Source organism: Leuciscus leuciscus, assembly GCF_965113295.1.
Source record: "Leuciscus leuciscus genome assembly, chromosome: 12".
Classification (NCBI taxonomy): Eukaryota; Metazoa; Chordata; class Actinopteri; order Cypriniformes; family Leuciscidae; genus Leuciscus; species Leuciscus leuciscus.
Genome location: NC_138736.1, coordinates 31,203,663 through 31,223,947, shown reverse-complemented (window position 1 = coordinate 31,223,947; position 20,285 = coordinate 31,203,663). Strand labels below are relative to the sequence as shown.

Genomic DNA, 20,285 nt, shown 5'->3' with positions numbered 1-20,285 from the left:
TTCATGTAGTCGCAATGTTATATTGTGTCATGTTAATCAAAATTAAACTGATCGTCTATATCACGTCTCTGTGTTCAGCTCCTCCCCGCCTGACGCGGCAACTCTCGCCAATCGTTACATCATCCATCCTCAGGTTTTCACCACAAGGGGACTTTAACACACCTTTGGATTCTGTGACAACATGCCCCAATAGTTTCAATAGAATTTTTAACTAGGTGTTTGTAGAAAAAACACAAAAACATACAAACCCATTTCCATTTATAAAACACATTTGTGTAATTGGATTTTTGACTTCAACCTTTATAGTTACTAAGATATAGATTTCCCCAGTGTGACAACTAGCCCCAGTCTTGAGGAAACCAGCAAATATATCCAGTCGTACAGATTTTTTCAATTTATTATATCAAATGACTTTTGTTGAAAAGCGAACAGTTTGACATCTCTTTGAAATGACCATTTTGTACGAAGCATTTTTAGATACATCTGCAAACTCCATGAAACTCAATCCTACTATTAGTCAATAGACATTGCGGTGAAAAAAAAATCTAAATATGAGCGTGCAGTGGTCTGTCGAAAGTCTTTACCCTACAATAACGGAGTATTACCACTGTCTAGCCCTCCCCTCTAGTCTAGTCAGCAAGAGACTTGACGCAGATGGCAACAACCAGGGTAGACCTACAACAGCTGGTAGAAGTCTATAAGCTCGTAACAAAATGGATCAACGAGCGCAGCAATACGACAAGCCACCGAGACTACGGTCGGACGCTTTACGGATATTTTAGTCTGTGGTGCTTCGGGAAATGACTGGTCTTATTAAACGAAAATCACATAAGGTTAAGCAGCTGCAAAGCTTCTGAGGTATTTAAAAATCCCCCCCCCCCTGACTGTGCATAAGACTTCCTGGTATGGATTAGAGGCTGCAGCTACATGTGGTGTTGTGGCTACATACCTTCAGTCAGTCAAAACCCAATCTGGTGCTGAGTTTTCCCTCTCCCCAGGCCGAGAATCGCCAAAAGCAAAGTGGATGATGGAGAGAGGGAACGGAAAGGAGAAAAAGAAAGAGATCAATATGAAGATAAAGTGAGCAAAACTTCGCTGGAGATGAATTGTGGAAAAACGGGAGAGAATGATGGGGGAGACGGGATAGATCGGGCGTTTAGATGAAAGCACAGAACACTGAGATGAAAGAAAAAGAAAATCAACCTATGACACACAATCTTTAAGAAATATCACCCTCAGCTCTTATTGGGCCATCACACTCCCTAGAGCAGTGATTTCAGAGAGGGCCGAGAAGGTGTGTGTGTGTGTGTGTGTGTGTGTGTGTGTGTGTGAGAGAGAGAGAGAGACGACGTATGGTCTTGGATTTCTCTCACCAGAAACATAAGCCAAACGAGAAATCTGTGCTTTTAAAACTTTACATTTCTGAAACATTACATTCCACGAGAGGAAAACATTGGCTAACCCCTCATTTGGCTCATTGTCTCTCAAAGGGTCTGTCTAAGCTGAAACATACCTAACCACTCGACTTTGTGGTTTCTAACCAATATGGCAACAATTAAAGACATATGTGGATTTTCATATAAGAAGCTTTCTAAAGAACCGTATACAGACATGCATATCTGCTCAGTATCAAAACTTATTTGGCATATTTGGTTCATTTGAATTATAACCAATATAATATTAAAAGGAAAATAGGGTGCTGGTATCCAACCTGATATCACAGGAAAACGTAACTGTGTAAGGTGGTGATTTCTGTATGATTTTGTACAATGTGAATATTACAAAAACATTCGATTGTTAGAAAAAAAGTATGCATGAAGGTCCGCACCCCTGAACAAACCCGTCACCGGGCGCAAGCAGATCGTATAAAAAAAACGTACAAATGAAATCATGCAAATTCACACGAATTAGCAATCATTCATCAAAGCGAAAAATATTTAAGAATTGGCATGAGAATGTTGACATCATGTATATTATTTTCATTTTAAAAAGTCATCACTGAGCATCCTCCTGAGGTGGCAGTGGAAGTAAGTCTCTCACTTTGTCTAAAATTGCTCCATATTCCCTCAATAGTGCATTTTTTGTCATTCAATATATGCCAATACTTTATATGTATATATGTGTGCATATATGTATAGTTGTATGCAAACAGAATAAATACATTTATAAATCTCTGTCTGCATTTTCCTCTGGGTGGTTCAAGTCTTAAGGGTGGTCTTATCCTATCCTATCCTATCCTATCCGGACGGGATTCGATTTCAAAGAACCTGAGTTAGCCACAAAGCAGTAATTTTCCAATTCTCTACCAAATGGAAAAGCAGTCCATTTGTTCATGAATTGGGGCTACAGTGGGAGTCATTTGTTTATGAAGCTGACTGACTTGATCACTCTATATGCTTGATAAAAATGTAAAAAGTGCCATGCACCAATGCAAATGGAAAGCCTACTATATTTTGTAGATATAGATGTGACCTGAATTCCTTTGTTAGCTAAAAGATTGGCTAAATGGAGGCATTTGCAACAGTCCAAGTCTAATTCACCTTGCAAGAGAACTGACACTCACATACAGTATATTTGAAGAAACTGCTGCCCCCAGCTGATCAAAAAACAGTAATACACCATTCGTTCTGAGTATATTCTATGAGATATGTGATATTAAGAATAGAATAAGTTTCATTTTCAGATAATTATTTATTACAAGCAGGCAAAAGCCACCATTCTCTCCAGCAAGATTCAAACTACACTCTAAAGCTTTAAATGGACTGAAATCAAGCACATGATTCAGACTCTTAAAAAATATTCTCTAGAGGCTCGTATAAGGTGATTTATAATGGTGGGGTTAGTGCATTACACACACATAAACTTTTAATCACATAAATATTGAGTAAAGCAGTGCACTTCCAATCTATTGCATTGAAGATTTTTTTTTTTCTTAAGAATAAGCTTCACTTAATTCATTTAAGCTTTAAATATTTTCCAATAGTCCAATAGCATATGGGAATTCAAAACAACAATTTGTGTAAGCTACAAGGTGAGTGTGTCCTAACAATTTGCTCAGAAAAAGTCCTTTTATATACCGACTGCAGTCTAGAAGCCACATATTTCAATAAATCTAAATTCTTCTTAACTATCTAAGGCGAAACAGCAGCGAGAATGCGAGAAGCATTTGGTCTGGCATTAGACGTATGTTGAGTAAATATCTTTGTAAATGCTCGAGTTGACAGCTGAAAGAGTTTGACAGACCTGTCTTGACAACATATGGCTAGAGGTTGAAAGAGCAGATGTTTACGATAGTATTGTGGGTTATAAAACGAGGCCTTGTGTAACAGTCTGGAATTTCTGCTCTGTTTGGAGCTTAATAAACGAAAGCACTTTAATACAAGGTATATTATGTCACTATAATATACACAATGTGGGGAGAAATCTAGTATAAAAAAAACCTTTGAGGCACATTTCCTACACAGACAGATTGGTTAGGAAACACATATTTTTGCATATTGTGTGTATATATAGGTGAATATGCACTTTTTTCATGGGTATATAGGTGGCATCACCAAATTCATAATTCAATTGAAGAGGTTCATAATTCAGCAAGCAGTGCAGCAATAAAGGCCTCTCAAAACAAAAAGAAAAATAATCCGAGGTTTATGTTGGGTGCAATTAAAAACAACCGTCTCTTAAAATCGAACTATAAAAACAATAATCAGAGTTCAGTTCAGTTTGGTAACGCGTGACTGAATGGTGACTCGTCTTACTGGGGTTTGATTTGCGTTACGATTGGCTACTAGCTCCTGTAGCTGCAGAGCTCCGCCTCCAATGAAACAGAATGCAGGGCACACAGGGGCGGAGCAGTCCACAGGTCCCTCCCATAGTGGGCGGAGAGAGTGGGCATCGTAAAACGTGACACGGCCCTTCTCAAAGTCGAGACAAATTCCTAGTCTCGGAGGCAATGGATAGGTAACGCCGGTTGGCGAAGAAGGGCTGTTGCCATTGGTGAAGCCAGACTCTCTGCCGTGATGGGAGTTGGCGGAGGAGGGCAGGTAGATCTTGCCCATGCCCATTGTGAGGAAAGCGAAAGGAGGAGGGGAATCTGACGAATCCTCGGCTCCACTGTCATGGCCGCTGTCTGGATCATATCTATCAGACAGAGAAGATGAGGTTAAAGTCAGCATGAAAAATGGGTGAAATCAAGTACCATTCATTTTCCTCTTTAAATATGCGTTTCACTTGGAAATGCTGTGCCTTTTTAGTGTTGATTTGAAACTTGGTGGAAACACTGTATATAATATAGGTCAGGGGTTTTCAAACTGGGGTCCGGGGACTTCTAGGGGGTCACAAGGAAGAGTGATGGGGGTCCGTGGAAATGTTTAGAGGAAAAAAAAGTCAAAATAAGATTTAAAAAGTAATGGTTAATAAATAAATAATAAAAAGAACATTAAAATAAATTAAAATAAACAAATAAATAATACACAGTATAGTACTACAGTGAGTAGGGGGAAACAAAATATTTTCCAAATAATATTTTACACATATTTATTAATTTCACAGTATAAATTGGGTCTTTATACATAAAAAGTCATAGCTGCCTTTTACATTTTTGGATGGGAGTCCCTCACATGAGATCATATTTGGGGGTCGGTGGCATCTAAAAGATTGAAAACCCCTGATATAGATAATATCATATGTATAATCTATATATAGAGCTCAGTTAACAGAAAGCAAGTCTGTATGGTATTAATCATTCAAGCTTTTACATTTTATTGTGTATAAATAAGTGAAAGAATGGATATTTTTCATCATTTTGAATTCAGATGTGGTTATTTGGGTTTATTCTTTATAATGCTTTTCATTTCTATTGTAGTCATAATTTCAATTGGTCAAAATAAAACCAAAACTGAAGATAATAGGTGTCATATCTTAACATTAACATATCTACTTTCTCTTCTCATGTTTATTCTGTTCTCTCCCTTTGTTCATTTCTGAGATTTAGTACTTACCTTGGACTAGCCATGTCTTGAGGCAGATGAAACCACTCTTGAAGTTTAGACTCCAGGCCCACTCCAACCTGTAGAATATAGAGAGAAAAATGAGAGAAAAAGTGATTTAGAAGGAGTTACGGGAGATACGGTTAATATAGTTCTCCTTGGTTGCAGAACTTGCCTTGACCAGATAAGAGCCTGGCTCCACTGAACATGCCCAATAGTGTCGGCCCTGCGTTATGGCCACGTCCCCCACGAGCAGATCAGCTGTCAGGTGACAGGAAGTGAGGGCCCGATCGGCGGCCTGCAGCAGGGACAGACCGGGCACGCTGCGGGCACAACGCTGCTCCTTACTCACCACCAGTCTGTCCGCGTGCAGACCCCAACGAGAGTCCAGGTAAAAATTCAACACTGCCGAAGAGGCGAAGGGAGACAACAGCGAGGGAATACGGGAGACATTTAGAGGAGGATAGAAGAAGAGGGGAAAGAGGGACACAGAATTAAGGCACCAAACGGAGGGAGGTAAGAGTGGGTGGAAAAGGAAGAATAGAGGTATAGAATAGGAGATATATGCAAAAGCAGGACATAGCATAAAAACAGCAATCAGGAAAACAGTAAACAAGGAAAAAAGACAGAGAAATGCTCTCTGGGAATAGCAGGGTGAAATCAAGACTGCAAAAAGGAGGAAGATTTGCGTTCCAGCAGACAGGCAGAGAAGAAAAAGTGTATTTCCTATTTTAATTCGTTTTAAAATGTAATGTATTGCTGTGATGGAAAAGCTGAATATTCAGCATCATTATTCCAGTCTTCAGTGTCACATGATCCTTCAAAATTCATTCTAATATTCTGATTTGCTGCTCAAGTAATATTTCTTATTATTAGCAATGTTGAAAACAGTGCTGCTTAACATATGTGAAAACTTCTTTAATGAATAGAAAGTTCAAAAGAACAGCTTTTATATGCAATAGAAATCATATGTAACATCACAGATGTCCTCACAGTCACTTCGGTCTATTTTTTTGTCCTTGCTGAATAAAAGTTTTTATGTTTTATTAATAATTCATTTATATAATATTTATTTTTAAACTTAGATTTATCTCTGCTCGAGGTGTGAATAGGCTTTTATGCCTAAAACAAGTACAGGTGTTTAAAATAAGGACAAAATTGGGGATTATTTTTTTCCTCCTAATAATCTATTCTATTAATAATTAGCTATAAACACTCAGAAGATAATGTTACTATTTTGTCGTGAACATCTGCCTTCTGTTTGGATGCAAACCTTGTATTATTATTTGTAACATGGGCCTCCATTTAATGTGTATATATTAATAAACAGTACACAGCATTAAAGTTAGCTTTTGGCCACATTTACAAAGCAGATGGGTCAACATTCACATCAGATCGAAATATTTCACTACATCGAGGGTTCTGGGTGGAAAATAAACATACTGGTGGATTAAAGAATAAATGGCTCAAATAATAAAAAGATGAGGGAAATATAAATAAGAATAAAGATACAATAACAGAAAGAGTTTTAAGGGCTATAAAAAGGGAACAGGGAAGGTGGCAGTATAGAGCTGTTGTCAATGAAGCTGGGAAACAAAACATGGAAAAACCAAAGATTGTAGAGACAAAGAGAGATGGGAATGAATAAAAAAGGAAAAAGATAAAGAGTAGATGAGTATCAGTTTGGAATGAATTCTGTTTGTACTATGTCTTGTGTTGAAAACGCTTCGTACCTGGAGCTGGTGGAGTGTGTAAATATACTTCCTCACTGTATTCTCCGAAGCCGGCCTTATTGCAGCCTCTCACCCTCAGCACATACACACTGTCCATCTCCAGCCTGTCAATCACAGCGCAGGTCCCGGTCACCTCCTCCAATCTCTGCCAGCCCCAGCGAGCGGCGGCCAATCCCCCGTGAATCCCTCCTCTTGCCCCGCCCCCTGGCACCACCCCACGCCGCCGGAACTCCACAGAAAAATGCCAGGCAGGAGAGGAGTCTTGAGGCAACCGCCAACAGAGGAACAGCTGGTCGTAGGCAAGGGTTCGCTGGGTGTCAATCACAGGAGCGAGAGGGGCTGATGGGATAGGTCGCTTTCGGTTAGGGTTAGATTGTGTGACACTGCACACTGTTTTCTGCCATTAAAATTTGTTCATTTAAAAAAATGCAGAAACATTCTATTAAAAAATTAAGATTCAGAAAGCTTAAAGGTGCAGTTTCTACATTTTAGCGGCATCTAGCAGCGAGGTTGTGAATTTCAACCAACAGAAGTTACGGCGGCCGACAGGAAAATATGACATCGTCTGAGACAGCAGAGAGTAGCCAGTTAAGCGATGAGGTTTCTTTACAAAGATAAAGAAATTATGTTTACTTAATTATTCAGTAAAACGATATGTTATTTGCGAATATTATTGTTACTTGTTCATCATTGTGTCAGTGTTGTATTTGCTGACTTTAGCTAGCTTCTTTGCACAAAGAACAACATAGTAATGAAACGCGTTTGTCCGTTCAGGGCCACTGTAGAAACATGTTGCTGCAAAATGGCTATTTCAATGTAAGGGGACCAGTGTATGTCGATAGAAATGGCTCATTCTAAGGTAATAAATACATAACGGTTCATTACGTAAGGTCTTTACACACCACTGAAAACATAGTTATGTATATGATATTGCATTTCTGTCAACAGATCCTCCTAAATATTACACAATGCACCTTTAAATAAGGATAAAAATCCCATAATAATATAGCCCTGTTGTATCTACACATTTATGTGTCTGATTATTCGAGTTTTCCTACCCTGAATGAAGTTCAGGTCTGTGAGGAGTTTGAGCTCTCTGGAAACATCAAGCTGGAAGTGACGGAACGAGGGATCAGCAGAGAGAGAGAAACGCTGCATAGATTCAATAGACTGGGCCAATCTGAGAAAAAGAGAAATAATAGTCCAGTGTTTTCACGTTTCGGCAACAGACATCAGTGATATCAGCAAGTCGTCCCACCTGTTGTGTGTTAATCTGGCTGCGTGCACAAAACTCGATGGGTCGTTTTCTTTGAGCAGCTCTTGAGTGAAAGCCATCAAGCCGGCGTGTTCCAGCAGGCTGCGTTTTTCAGCCACCTGATTGGCCAAGGCCTCTGCCCTTCTCTGCCGCGAGCTTTCCAGAGCCTGAGCCAGCATTGTCTGTCGCTCGGTTAGCAACGCCATTATCTCCTTCACGCAGTGAGAGAGCTGCTCTTTGGCTGATACGTTGTTCACCTGCATTCATGCACACAGACAATAGCTCAGCGCATCAAACACCTGCGGCCCTTTTTGACAGAGATGGAAAAGGTGGGCGTACCTCAGTTTGAGTGACAGCGTTCTCCAGTTGAGTGATCTGAGTCAACACCATGTCCTGATTGGACAGAATGTAGTTCAGCTCCTTGGTGATCTTGTCCTAGGGTTTGCAAAAACAAAATGATTTTCAACTTTCTCTTTCCGAGATTAAGAGATTTATTTAATAATCTGACAAGATGTCGATGTATTTAAACAAATAAGCATGGAAAACCAAAAGTGTGTTTTATTCATGCACTATTTTTTATGTTTTAAACACTTTCATCCCTGGAATATTTTAGTGGCAAGAAAAATTCAGAATGACTTTGCAATGCATTCCATTTTTGTTCAGTTTTTCAAAAGCTTTCAAAAGCCATAGTGATTGTTATGTATTGTTTTTATGCTCGATGGATGATTCAGTTTGCGAATACATGAAACGGTGTCAATCGCCAGTTGGACGGTAACACTTTTATAAATTCTAACAATGCAAAATGATGAAAACATGAATGTGAATGATGCTCTGGACAGTTGACAGGCCAGTGTTACATTTTCACAAAAGTTTAAGCCTGGCCAATTTAAATTTGGCAAGTATCCTTGTAAACATAACAGAGTCAGTTACTGTATGTCTTAACTGAACTTAAAGGGATAGTTCACTTTGAAATTAAATTTTGGTATGTTTTAGCTTACCTCAAGGGCATCCAAGATGTAGGTGTCTTTTTTTCCGCAGTAGTTTCAATTTTGATATTTTTAGGTTGACAGACTGATTGTCTGTCAGTCATATAATGCAGGTCTATGGTCACTGTCTCAAAGAGCAAGCACAGAGTCCAAATTAAAACAATTCCCCGTCGTCCAAATTAAACAATTCCCCATCGTAAGTACACATTGATGGCCTAAGACACGAAACGAGCGGTTTGTGTGAGAAAACGAACAGTATTTATATCGTTTTTACCACTTATACGCAGCCATGTCCAAGTGATCTGATCTGACGTGTACGCAGACTGGTGCATAGGTATACAAACACTAGATGTCGCCTTGTCTACGGCAGTTCATTGGAACGAATGTCTTTAAGGCGACATCTAGTGTATATATCTATGCACCAGTCTGCGTACACGTCAGATCAGATCACTCGGACATGGCTGCGTATAAGTGGTAAAAACGATATAAATACTGTTCGTTTTCTCACACAAACCGATCGTTTCGTGTCTTAGGCCATCAATGTGTACTTACGATGGGGAATTGTTTAATTTGGACGACGGGGAATTGTTTTAATTTGGACTCTGTGCATGCTCTTTGAGACAGTGACCATAGACCTGCATTATATGACTGACAGACAAGAACGGTTTGACCTAAAAATATCAAAATTGAAACTACTGCGGAAAAAAAGACACCTACATCTTGGATGCCCTTGAGGTAAGCTAAAACATACCAAAAATTAATTTCAAAGTGAACTATCCCTTTAAACAGTTGAGAAATAAAACACATGTGTAACGTATTCCTTCTCCTGTCTGTGTTTTTAATGTTAATCAAACAACAAAAGATAAATAACAGTCACTCATTGCTATTGACTGAATAATGTTTGCATCTTCAATAAGGATTCATCTGTTTCATGGCTGGTAAAATTTATTTATGGCTGATTAAATTTCTCAAGTCACCAGCCATTGGCAGGTGTGGCAAAAAGTTAGTTTTAGCCCCTGTCTATCATGTCCTTTAAATCTTGTACATATTGTAACCCTAAAGAAAAAACAGCCCTGTTAGAGTAAAATACCTCACTACAGAAGGATCACCCACAATGGAGTGTGTTTACTGGTGATTTCCTGGCTTTCAAGAGTGTATAAACCATAGATCTAAGACATGCAATGAATAGAGTTGCACATCACAGCTAAACAAACTGAACACCATTGTGCAAAATGTTTGTGAGGGATAAACTCATCTGATCACATGACTTTCTCCATTGTTCTATTTTTTTTAAAGGTGCTCCTTATTCCTATACAATTAAAGTAACTGCACTGGCACTGCCATTAGGGGGCACTGTTGTTTCATAAAAAAAATGGGAACTGAATATGACACGGTCAGTTATTCCAGGTAAAAATTTAAATAGAGGTGAATTAAAACCATACCTTGAGACTCTGGTAGGCTTGGGTGACGGGCGCGATCTTGTGACCCGTATGGACTCGGCGCAGTTTACAAAGTGAACAAAGAAGCATCTGACAGGACTTACAATAAAACTGCAGCCTCTCCTGATCATGTTCTGGACATGTCAACACCTAGAGATATGGAAAGAAACTTTATGATGCACTATGGATAAAATTTGCATCTGTATATTTAGTTTGCAAATATTCTGTTTCGCTTGGAAATGCGTCATATTAGGGAAGCAAAATGGCTTGCGAATGCAGTTTCATGTTAAGTAATTTGTCATCAGATCCTGGACCTCAAGGTATAAGAGGTAATCGGGTAGTAACCCTGGGCGGCACAGAAGAAGCGTCTAACCTTTGGCCTGAAGTTCAGGGTGGGCTGCACGTGTTCGTGCTGGGCGCGGGGAGTCCCCCAGGGGTGGTAGAGTTTGAAGCACTCGTTACAGAAGCTGGCTCTGCAGTCTGAACAGCCTTTAGTGGCCTCCAGGGCCTGTGGGGGTTTACAGAACTGACACATCACAGCCACACTGCCCAGACTCACTGTGTGTCTGTACCTAGAGAAAGCAAGAGAAAGAGGCAGATTCTACAGTGAGCGTTTGTTTGTTTGTTTGCCTGTATGCGGTTTTATTCATGCAGATATAGTAATCACACTAGGTAAGTTATGTACTAAAGATTCTATTTAAGATTGCTAGGTCACCAATCAAATAAGTAAATAAGTTTAAATCCTGAAATTCTATTCTATTATATATTTAAGATTACTAGGTCACTGATCAAATAAGTAAATAAGTGTAAATGCTTAAATTATACTGTATTTCATTACAAATATAATATTAATATTATATAATTTTAAAATATTAAAATAAATATTAGTCATTTATTAAATGTATTTCAAATTCTATTTACAGGGATAGTACACCCAAAAAACTCTTACAGGTTTGGAACAACTTGAGGATGAGTAAATGGCCAAATATAAATGTTTGAGTTAACTATCCCTTTAAGATTACTAGGTCACTAATCAAATAAGTATAAATGCATTAAAATATATTATATTGTATTAAAATTTCATTACAGTTATGTAATTTAATACAATATTGAATTGTGTATTTAAGATTCTGTTTAAGATTACTAGATCACTAATCAAATAAGTAAATCAATATAAAAGTAAACTGCTCAAATTAAATTAAATACATATTGTAGCAAATATCTTATAATGCCAAGATATTATTATTATTATCATTTTAAATTGTTTTGATATTTGTTGGTCATTTAGTGCATTTGCATCTTTATTCTTTTTTTTCTGGATCACAACATTACCGGGAATATTTCAAATATGATAATTTACTATATTAATCTATTGCTTAAATTTAGCATTGGTACCTATACACATTACTATATCTATATATCTCTATACTTTGTTCTTCTTTTTCTTCTTCTTTTTTGTGCGTGCGTATATTCGTCTTTGGTTCTTTCCTTTGTATAACTTACTTTGTCATTGCATACAAATTGTCATATATCATTTTATATTTTGTACAAACATTTTATATTTTAGTATATTAAATATAATATTTACTTGAATGTATTTGAATGTGTGTATTACCTTTCTACAATTCTCTCCAGTGTAAGGTTCCTCATGCACTCAGCCAATCCTCTCTCACCTAGTTCTACATCTCGCCCACAGGGGGCGCAGGGGAAAAGCATGAGAGGTGCATGGCCTTCCTTTCGCCTGCGACCTGGGTACGTCCCAGAGCCTAAACACATACATACAAACGGTGAGATAAACTGAATAACATACACACAATGAAAAAAACTGAACAGCTGAATATATCAACCTGTTTACACTGACTTTAAAGATGACGCATACGGTTTCTTGTCTTTACGCACCTGAGCGCAACAGGCGGTCCACGCGGTCAGACTTGGGCAAGGGTCTCCGCATCTGCCGCGGGGACCGCATGTTGGGGGTGGAAGCGGGCGAGTTGGGCTCCGGGGGGAGCTCGGGCTGGGGATACCCGCTCTGAACCAGCACCTCAGAGGCACACATGAGACACACGCTGTGCAGGCAGGGAAGTACAATTGGCTGCTTCACAATGTCCTTGCACACAGGACACTGCAATTCCAGCTCCATACTCTTCATATTGGACTGAGAAAGGAATAGAGGGGGGAAAAAAGGAGAAAGATGAGCAGGAGCGGAAGAGATGGCAGGCAGAGATGTGGATGTAATTGCAATGGTTTTTATTAAAACGTACATCAAAATAACAAACACAAGAACCGGAAACCAGGGAACTGAAACATGCATCACCTAAAGACATCCACTGCAAACAACTATTTAGAAGGAACAAAGCTAATAAGACACACCTGAGGCCTTTTGCATGAAGTCGGTTTCAGTTGCTACCCAGGTAAGTTTGAGATTAGTTTGAGCAAACTCTGTTTTTTTCGGGCTCAAGAAGGTGGATTGTATTTTAGCAGTGTTCATCGCCATTTTAACTTACACTACACTGCAAACCTGCTCCGGAGCAAGTTTTATTCTGGGGTAGAGAACACAAACCAAAACTGGACCAATCACGAAACTCAGGGTTTGTTCAGCTATAGCTTCATGTAACAGGCCAGTGGGAATAATCAGACTCATCAACATGGAAAACTACAATGAACTACAAACATGGCACTAAGGACAGGAAGTAACACAAAAGTCCTAACAAGACATAGGGAACATATAACTCTAATATGATTTGGTGCTTAAGAAACATTTCGTATTACTAGCAATGTTTTAAACGGTTGTGCTGCATAATATTTTTGTGGAAACCATGATTATTTGATGAATAGGAAGGTCAAAGGAACAACATTTAGGCTACTCTAAATATAATTATTTTGTAACAATGCAAATGTCAACTCTGGTAGATTTAATGTGCCATTGATGTAAAAAAGATTTAATTTCTTTCAAAAACCTTACTGACCCGACCCAAAGTTTTGAATGATAGTGTATGTCCAGGAATGTACTTTGTTGTAATGGTGCAATCAGACTAATTAGAACCTTTCCAAATATTTTCTGAATATGCAGAACAATGCAAAACTTGACATACTTTATGTATAACAATCACAACATTATTTATCTAAGTACCATATGCTCCTGGATCAACATTCCTAACCAGTCATAATAACCCTGAATGTCCTCCTAAAATCAGAGACAAATGGTTAACGGGAATGTTCCCTAAACTTGTTTTTTTCAATAATCACGCATAAACTTTATTTTCTCAAAAATACAAACGTGTACATACATGTTGCTCAAATATCATTGCAGCCCAGTTTGTGCTGAATACAGACTTTAGCCATTAATATGTTTATAAGCAACTGAAAAAAGCACAAATGTCAGAGCATGTCAAAACTTCTCCAGGGGCCAAAACCCCTTCAGACCCCAGAGTTTTAATTCATAATCATGAAAGCTCTTCTGTGTTTACCTTTTTACTTGATGCACCCTTATTATATTTGTTGCTAAATTAAATCTGTCCAAACTTTAAAGCTGCAGTCCGTAGTTTTTCCTCTTTGTCGCCATCTCTGTTCAAAATCTGAAATTGCAGTTATTTGCGGAATTATCAACTTTACGTGGGTTGTGCCTCGGCACGGCACAGCGCGGATGAATCCAACGTTCTGAGGAGAATGTGCGGCTGTCAGTCACTGCGCCGGTGTGGACACTGTCATTCGGAATCACAGATTCTACTTTTTGGAAGTATGACCAACATAAGAATTTTCACCGGAAAATGTCGTCTGAACAAGTAAGTAACATCCACTTTTGTTCTGACCAACTAAGGGGAAAAAAGCATTGCAGTAAATCGTGCTGATTAAATCTAACAATTGCTTATCATATAATGTCAAACCGTGCAAATTATACTTTGTTCTCAAATTGTTAATGTTAACAACATCAGCATTGCGTGACTACATTTAATGCCCTTCCGATATTCATCCTTGTTTTCGCATGGGCCCGGTTGCAGTCTCTTTTTTTCTGTAGCCACTCCGAAGTCTTTTGCATTTTACAACGGGTGAATCTCCAGTTGTCTCTGGTGATTGTCGTTTGAACCTTTCTGGATCCGTCATCAAATTGATAAGTTTAATTATATCAAGTGCTGTGAGAAAAGGCTATACATCTCCACCTCCAACATCCTCACACTCATAGCCTACTAGCCGAGACTCCTTCTTTATGTGTACAGATGTGACGTAATGACGCAAAGACATGCTTGAATTTCCCGCGGAAATCCACCAGTTCCACTGCAATTAAATACATTATTACAAGCTTACCGTTTTGAATTGAGCTAAGGCAAGCAGATCGTTTTGACCACTGGCTGATTATGTACTTGATCAAAAAATTATTTTGGATAATTTTTAACCCAAAAAAGTTACGGACTGCAGCTTTAATTTAGAGTGAACTGTACACAATACATGTTGCATTTTTGTATCGCAATATATCGTGGCACGTATATTGTAACACCCCTAACAGTTTAGCAAAAACGCTACAAATTGTTAGCCTGGTAATACCAGACTCTGCTACTTCACTTTGCTTCGTATACAGAGTCTGGAAGGGCATAATAGAGAAGTGTTTTCTCTCTCGCGGGGGGGCGCTTGTCTGAAGTTTAAAATCATTGGTTACCCGTAAGCCAATCACATAACGTTTGGTTATGGCGTGTGTTATGCGCATGCTCAGCCGCATCTAACTTCCACTGTAAACGCATGTATGTTGCAAAAACTAAACCATCGAGCGAAATACCGGAGTGAACATGGCTGTGAATGACTTTTGCAGATTATGTGAAGTAAATCTACGCATCCACGGTACAATCAGCGTCTACGTCACGCCTCTCAGCCCGCCCTCTGTTCGTTGATTGGCCCGGCTGTTTTCAGGCCGGTGGAAAAATGAAAGATAGGCTGCTATCTCAGACTGACTACAGGAGCGAAATGAAATTAGCGGAAGTAGGATGTCTGACGTAGTCAGGCTAACAAATTGTATCAGTATGTGAATTCTCTGGGATCAAACACATAGCTTCATGCACTATGATGATAGCCCTTTCCATGGTGATAAACTGAAAATTCAGAGCATGGTTCAGCCAGATAATTGCTAAAAATAGGTGCTGAAGTCATATTTGGGGCAGTATTATTGATCTCCATGAAAAATGAAGATGTATCTGTTGCACACTGAAAAAGGCAGATAAAATGAGTAAAGAGACTAGATTTTCATGGTGCCTGGTTGCTGAGAGAGACATGCACACACCTTTATAAATAGCAGTCTCTGGTGCACAGCTAGTCTGCAATGCTCTTAAAAATGGATAGTGACCTGATGTAAATGATTCAAGCTGACAGCTGTGTGACATTGGAAGCTCTGTAAAGGCCACATCAGCTTAAGAATGACCTTGTCCATCAGAAACACACAGTATAGGCATATTTCTGGTGACCGTTTGAAGACATGCTGAGCAACAGCACCACAAACATGCACGTATACAGAATTTGCCTCTCCACAACCACATATAATACATATTTGTAACAATAAGACACGTTACAAATTAGTTTGAACTCTAGGAACCACCATGACAAAGACATTCTTTAGTTTATTCATTCTGATAATCAAATTACAACAGTGCAAATACTACAATAGGCTACAGCTGGTTATCACTTGTAAACTAGTTATTAGTTAACCACTGCCTGCCCCATACTATGGCAATGTCATCTTAAAATCTAGTATCTACCCTTATATCTTTGCAGTAGACAAACATTATTTCCTTTAAATCGTAATTTAAAAATCCAAACGCATGCGTTAGAAAGGCCTACAACAGCTTAAAGACACTATTGGGCTTCTTTATCATCACGCGGTCATTCAGCAATGTCAACTGGTCATACACGTCACTCCATCCCGCAATACGAAAGATTTAACGTGATTTTACCACAGTACAAAACAAACGCGACTGAGGTTTGCCCTCAGAGATGACTGTAATACTGTATGTGAGGTTTGCTCGAGCTGTATTCGGCAGCGCCCTTACCTTCACCTGAAATCTGGGCGCCATTACGGGATCCTGCTGCCTTTACTTCATATGAGAGAGAGCACTGATGTCGCAAATCTGTGCGACTTACCGTCATGCACATATTTTAATGAAATGAATGAAACCCCTACTTGCAGTTTCCTGCCGGGTAAATGCATTAGGCTAAATCAGGAAAACACGCCATCGAAGCATCCACATGCACGATGCGGATTGCGGATACAAATCTTGAAAATGTACCGTTTATGTTCCGTTTCGTCGCAGTAGACCGTCATATGTCAATGGGGAAATCTTCCGTTGGCCGCCATTGCCTCTTTCAGGTTGAAATGTAGGTTAGTAGGATGTCGCTACATCAGCACGCAACTGGAGATGCTTTCCATCGCGCTCGTCTCCTGCACGCATCCCGTTTCCGTGGCAACGAGCACGTCCTCCATCAGCAGCGCGATAACTGAGACCATCCTATCTCAGGACGGACAATGGCACAACTTAGATTTTGCGTTTCTTGGTATTATCGGTGTATTTTAGTCAAACTGACAGTCTCTTCCAGTCGTTTTAAAACATCGGCATTGTAAAACACAAGCACTGTAAAAAGTGAAACTGTGCAGATGTTAGCCTACTTAAAGGGATAGTTCACTTAAAAATGAAAATTCTGTCATCGTTTAGCCTACTAACTCACCCTCAAGTTTTTTCAACACTGTATGAAGTTCTTTCTTCTTCTGAACACAAAGGAAGATATTTTGAAGAATGTCGGTATTGTAACCAGACAATTGATGGACCCCATTGACTTCCATAGTAGGAAAAAAAAATTCTATGGAAGTCAATGGGGTCCATCAACTGTTTGGTTACCGACATTCTTCAAAATATCTTCTTTTGTGTTCAGCAGAAGAAAGAAACTCATACAGGTTTAGAGCAACTTGAGGGTGAGTAAATGACGAAAGAATTTTTTTGTTTTTTTTTGTTTGTGAACTAGCCTATCCCTTTAATAGCTAACACACAAAACAAGCTCTACACTAAAACAACGCGAATTTTACAGAACGTCCTTATTTAATTTAATTTAATTGTATTTATTTATTTGTAGATTACATTCAATAGATTACACTTTCATGAAAACATATGAAATTGTTTTGTAAAAAGTGGCATTATAATTGATTGGGCTGAGTTTGACCAGCAGGTGTCGACAGCGAGTGACTTTTATTCAGGGTTTCGAAAAGCTTCGTTTCTCCCATCATTTTCAGAAGGTGACCAAAGGGTAAAGTAACGCAGAAATCTAATTAATACATTTTGTTTGATTTGATTTTATTATTTTATTTTATTTAAGTTAGTAAAATAATATTTTAAATGATTCATCAGTAGGCTCTTTCAGTCTCATTCATTCATTCATTCATTCATTATATTTACTTGTCATTTTCCTGCAGTTTTTAACATCCTAAATCTAATATATATATGCCTATAATATACACTATAATATACACTATATAAAAATGATATGATCAATAAGTTATGACAACATATGTTTTTAACGTTGCTTTTACTCACCAAAATAAGTTAAGCAATTTTTTTTTTATTACAAAATTTTAATATTTTTATTAAAACAGTTTAATGTAATTTAAGTTGAACTTAAACATCCACTGCAAGTTTATTGTTGGCCTACTTAAAATCTTAATGCAGCAACTTTTTTTGTATAGCCTATATATATGCTAATAAATCAATATTTGTATTATATATATTATATATACTGTATATATAGATGATATATTAATATATTATATACAGATTGTATATTTAAGATTTTAAAGAAAATTTATAGAAATTAAAGAATCATAAAAAATCAGTCAGTGGAAACCGATATTTATTTTACTTTATGTAGCCTATGTGATATATTTTCCAAATAGTATTAAGCATTTTAATTGTATTGTCTTAGCTCTATATAGAAGTAGTTTACTTCAGAGTTCCAAACATGGAAATGTGAGAAAAATCAAATCATTGGTCCAATTCACGATGTTGGAATGTTGTGGGTGAGGGTGTTGCCGTTGCTAAGACATTTTTCAGCATACTGCTATATGGATACTAGTTAGCAATGTGGTAGGCATGACTAATTTATAAAGCTTGGCCAATATGAATATACAGTCAATGTCAGCTCATAAAACATATATATATGTAGTGTGCGATTCCTGGTGTTTCAATACTATCATTGCTGTGCACCTCGAGTTAATTAATATTGAACACACAAAGTCCGCTTAACTCACACACATTGGTATGCTGTGCTGTAATGAATTGCTCAACTTCCCTGATAAGAGCTTCTCCTGCCCATGGGCTCGGCCGGACCCTATAAATTCTTGAGAGACATATCTAGCACTTCTCAAATTCTTCACTCACACGCCCAAACGGTAAGCTCTTCATTATGTCTGTTTAACTTCATTGTCAAGATCGGTTTTGTTAATATTAGATTAATATCGGCCTTCTATAGTGCTGGACCCGAGCAGTTAGCAGCCATGCCTTCCCAACTAGAGACTGCCATGGAATCCCTCATCATGGTATTCCACCGGTACGCTGGAAAAGAGGGCAGGAGCGGCACCCTGACCCGCCGTGAACTCAGACTCCTGATGGAGAACGAGCTCTCTGGGTTTCTCAAGGTGAAGATCTTCTGTCATTCGCTTTCACAAACTTCATTTTCTATAGGAAATGCAGACCAGATAGAAGTTTTCTCTCGTTTCTTTAACACATTTCACTCTCTCTTCTTTTCCTACAGTCTCAGAAGGATCCGGGCACCGTAGACCGAATCATGAAGGACTTGGATGCCAATGGGGATGGAGAGGTGAACTTTGAGGAGTTTGTGTCTTTGGTTGTGGGTTTGTCCATCGCCTGTGAGGCCTGCTACAGGGAGCAGTTAACGAAAACACAAAGCTGGAACCTATGAGTTTGTGTTGATGCGTGTACGTCAGTATCCAACGAAAAACCATAAAAACTACTTTTGCTGCAAGGTTAAAGTACAGTGGGTGTGTATGACGGGACTTAACGCTCTTTGGCCTACAAACAGTATTCTTTGAGCTTTAAACATGTCTGTGCTAAAAGCTAAATGTTTTTGTTTAAAATAAAGCTTTCTAAAGTCTTCATGTTCAGAACTTTATTATTAAAATATATGTAGACTGCAACACATACATCACTGTTTTTTGTACTCTCTCTCTCTCTCTCTCGTTCTCTCTCTCTCTCTCTCTCTCTCTCTCTCTCTCTCTCTCTCTCTCTCTCTCTCTCTCTCTCTCTCTCTCTCTCCCTCTCTCTCTCTCTCCCTCTCTCCCTCTCTTTCTCTCTCTCTCTTAACCTCATTGTCACAATACTCTTAGGTGTGTCCAGCGTTGTATCAAACCACTGTTAATGGTAATGCAAACACAAGGCTGCTTAGTTGGAAAGAAAGTTATGGAAGTTAGAACGCAATTAGAATGTAACATTCTAACACAGAAAACCTTTTTATAAAAATAAAAAAAGAACATCACATAATGATTATAACTGAGTTAATATAACCGTTAAGCATAGATGTGAATTACTATTATGTGTAATCTAATCGTTTGCAACGGTAAAGGAAGGTATAAAGTAATTGTTTTTTATATCATATTTTATATCATAATTTTTGTATATCCAATCCATATTTCTGCAAGTTACAGACATTTTGGTGTCATAATTTTCACATAAGGTTAAAAAGGATTTAGACTTTTTTTCTTCAGCACATGTTGTCATTAGTCAAAGCAAGCAAAGCTACAAAAAACTATTTCTTGCTAATGTTTAAAGAAACCTGTAATTTTGTGGCTTCCTTGTGGTCAATTTAGCATTTTAGAATACATAATATATAATATTACATAATATACT

General features: G+C 38.3%; 2 protein-coding genes across 4 annotated transcripts; one reads left to right on the top strand and one right to left on the bottom strand.

Annotated features, from left to right (window-relative positions):
• Positions 1 to 2,348: 2,348 nt before the first annotated feature.
• On the bottom strand, positions 2,349 to 16,869 carry trim46b (tripartite motif containing 46b). 2 transcript variants are annotated; one of them, XM_082187214.1, is made up of 12 exons: positions 16,665 to 16,869; positions 12,298 to 12,553; positions 12,014 to 12,164; positions 10,772 to 10,970; positions 10,402 to 10,548; positions 8,313 to 8,408; positions 7,977 to 8,230; positions 7,777 to 7,898; positions 6,719 to 7,057; positions 5,161 to 5,390; positions 4,998 to 5,065; positions 2,349 to 4,137 (listed from the first exon to the last, which is right to left on the bottom strand). In XM_082187214.1, exons 2-12 carry the CDS (start codon positions 12,545 to 12,547, stop codon positions 3,711 to 3,713), a joined length of 2,283 nt encoding a protein of 760 aa, XP_082043340.1. In that variant the 5' UTR covers positions 12,548 to 12,553; positions 16,665 to 16,869; the 3' UTR covers positions 2,349 to 3,710. The 2 variants fall into 2 exon arrangements, with proteins under 2 accessions (XP_082043340.1, XP_082043339.1); XM_082187213.1 differs by lacking the exon at positions 16,665 to 16,869 and adding an exon at positions 16,428 to 16,655.
• Positions 16,870 to 18,675: 1,806 nt separating this feature from the next.
• Positions 18,676 to 19,533, top strand: s100a10a (S100 calcium binding protein A10a). 2 transcript variants are annotated; one of them, XM_082186346.1, is made up of 3 exons: positions 18,676 to 18,811; positions 18,892 to 19,057; positions 19,174 to 19,533. In XM_082186346.1, the coding sequence occupies exons 2-3, from the start codon at positions 18,917 to 18,919 to the stop codon at positions 19,339 to 19,341; spliced, it is 309 nt and encodes a 102-aa protein (XP_082042472.1). In that variant the 5' UTR covers positions 18,676 to 18,811; positions 18,892 to 18,916; the 3' UTR covers positions 19,342 to 19,533. The 2 variants fall into 2 exon arrangements, with proteins under 2 accessions (XP_082042472.1, XP_082042471.1); XM_082186345.1 differs by lacking the exon at positions 18,676 to 18,811 and having other exon boundaries at positions 18,818 to 19,057.
• Positions 19,534 to 20,285: the final 752 nt, after the last annotated feature.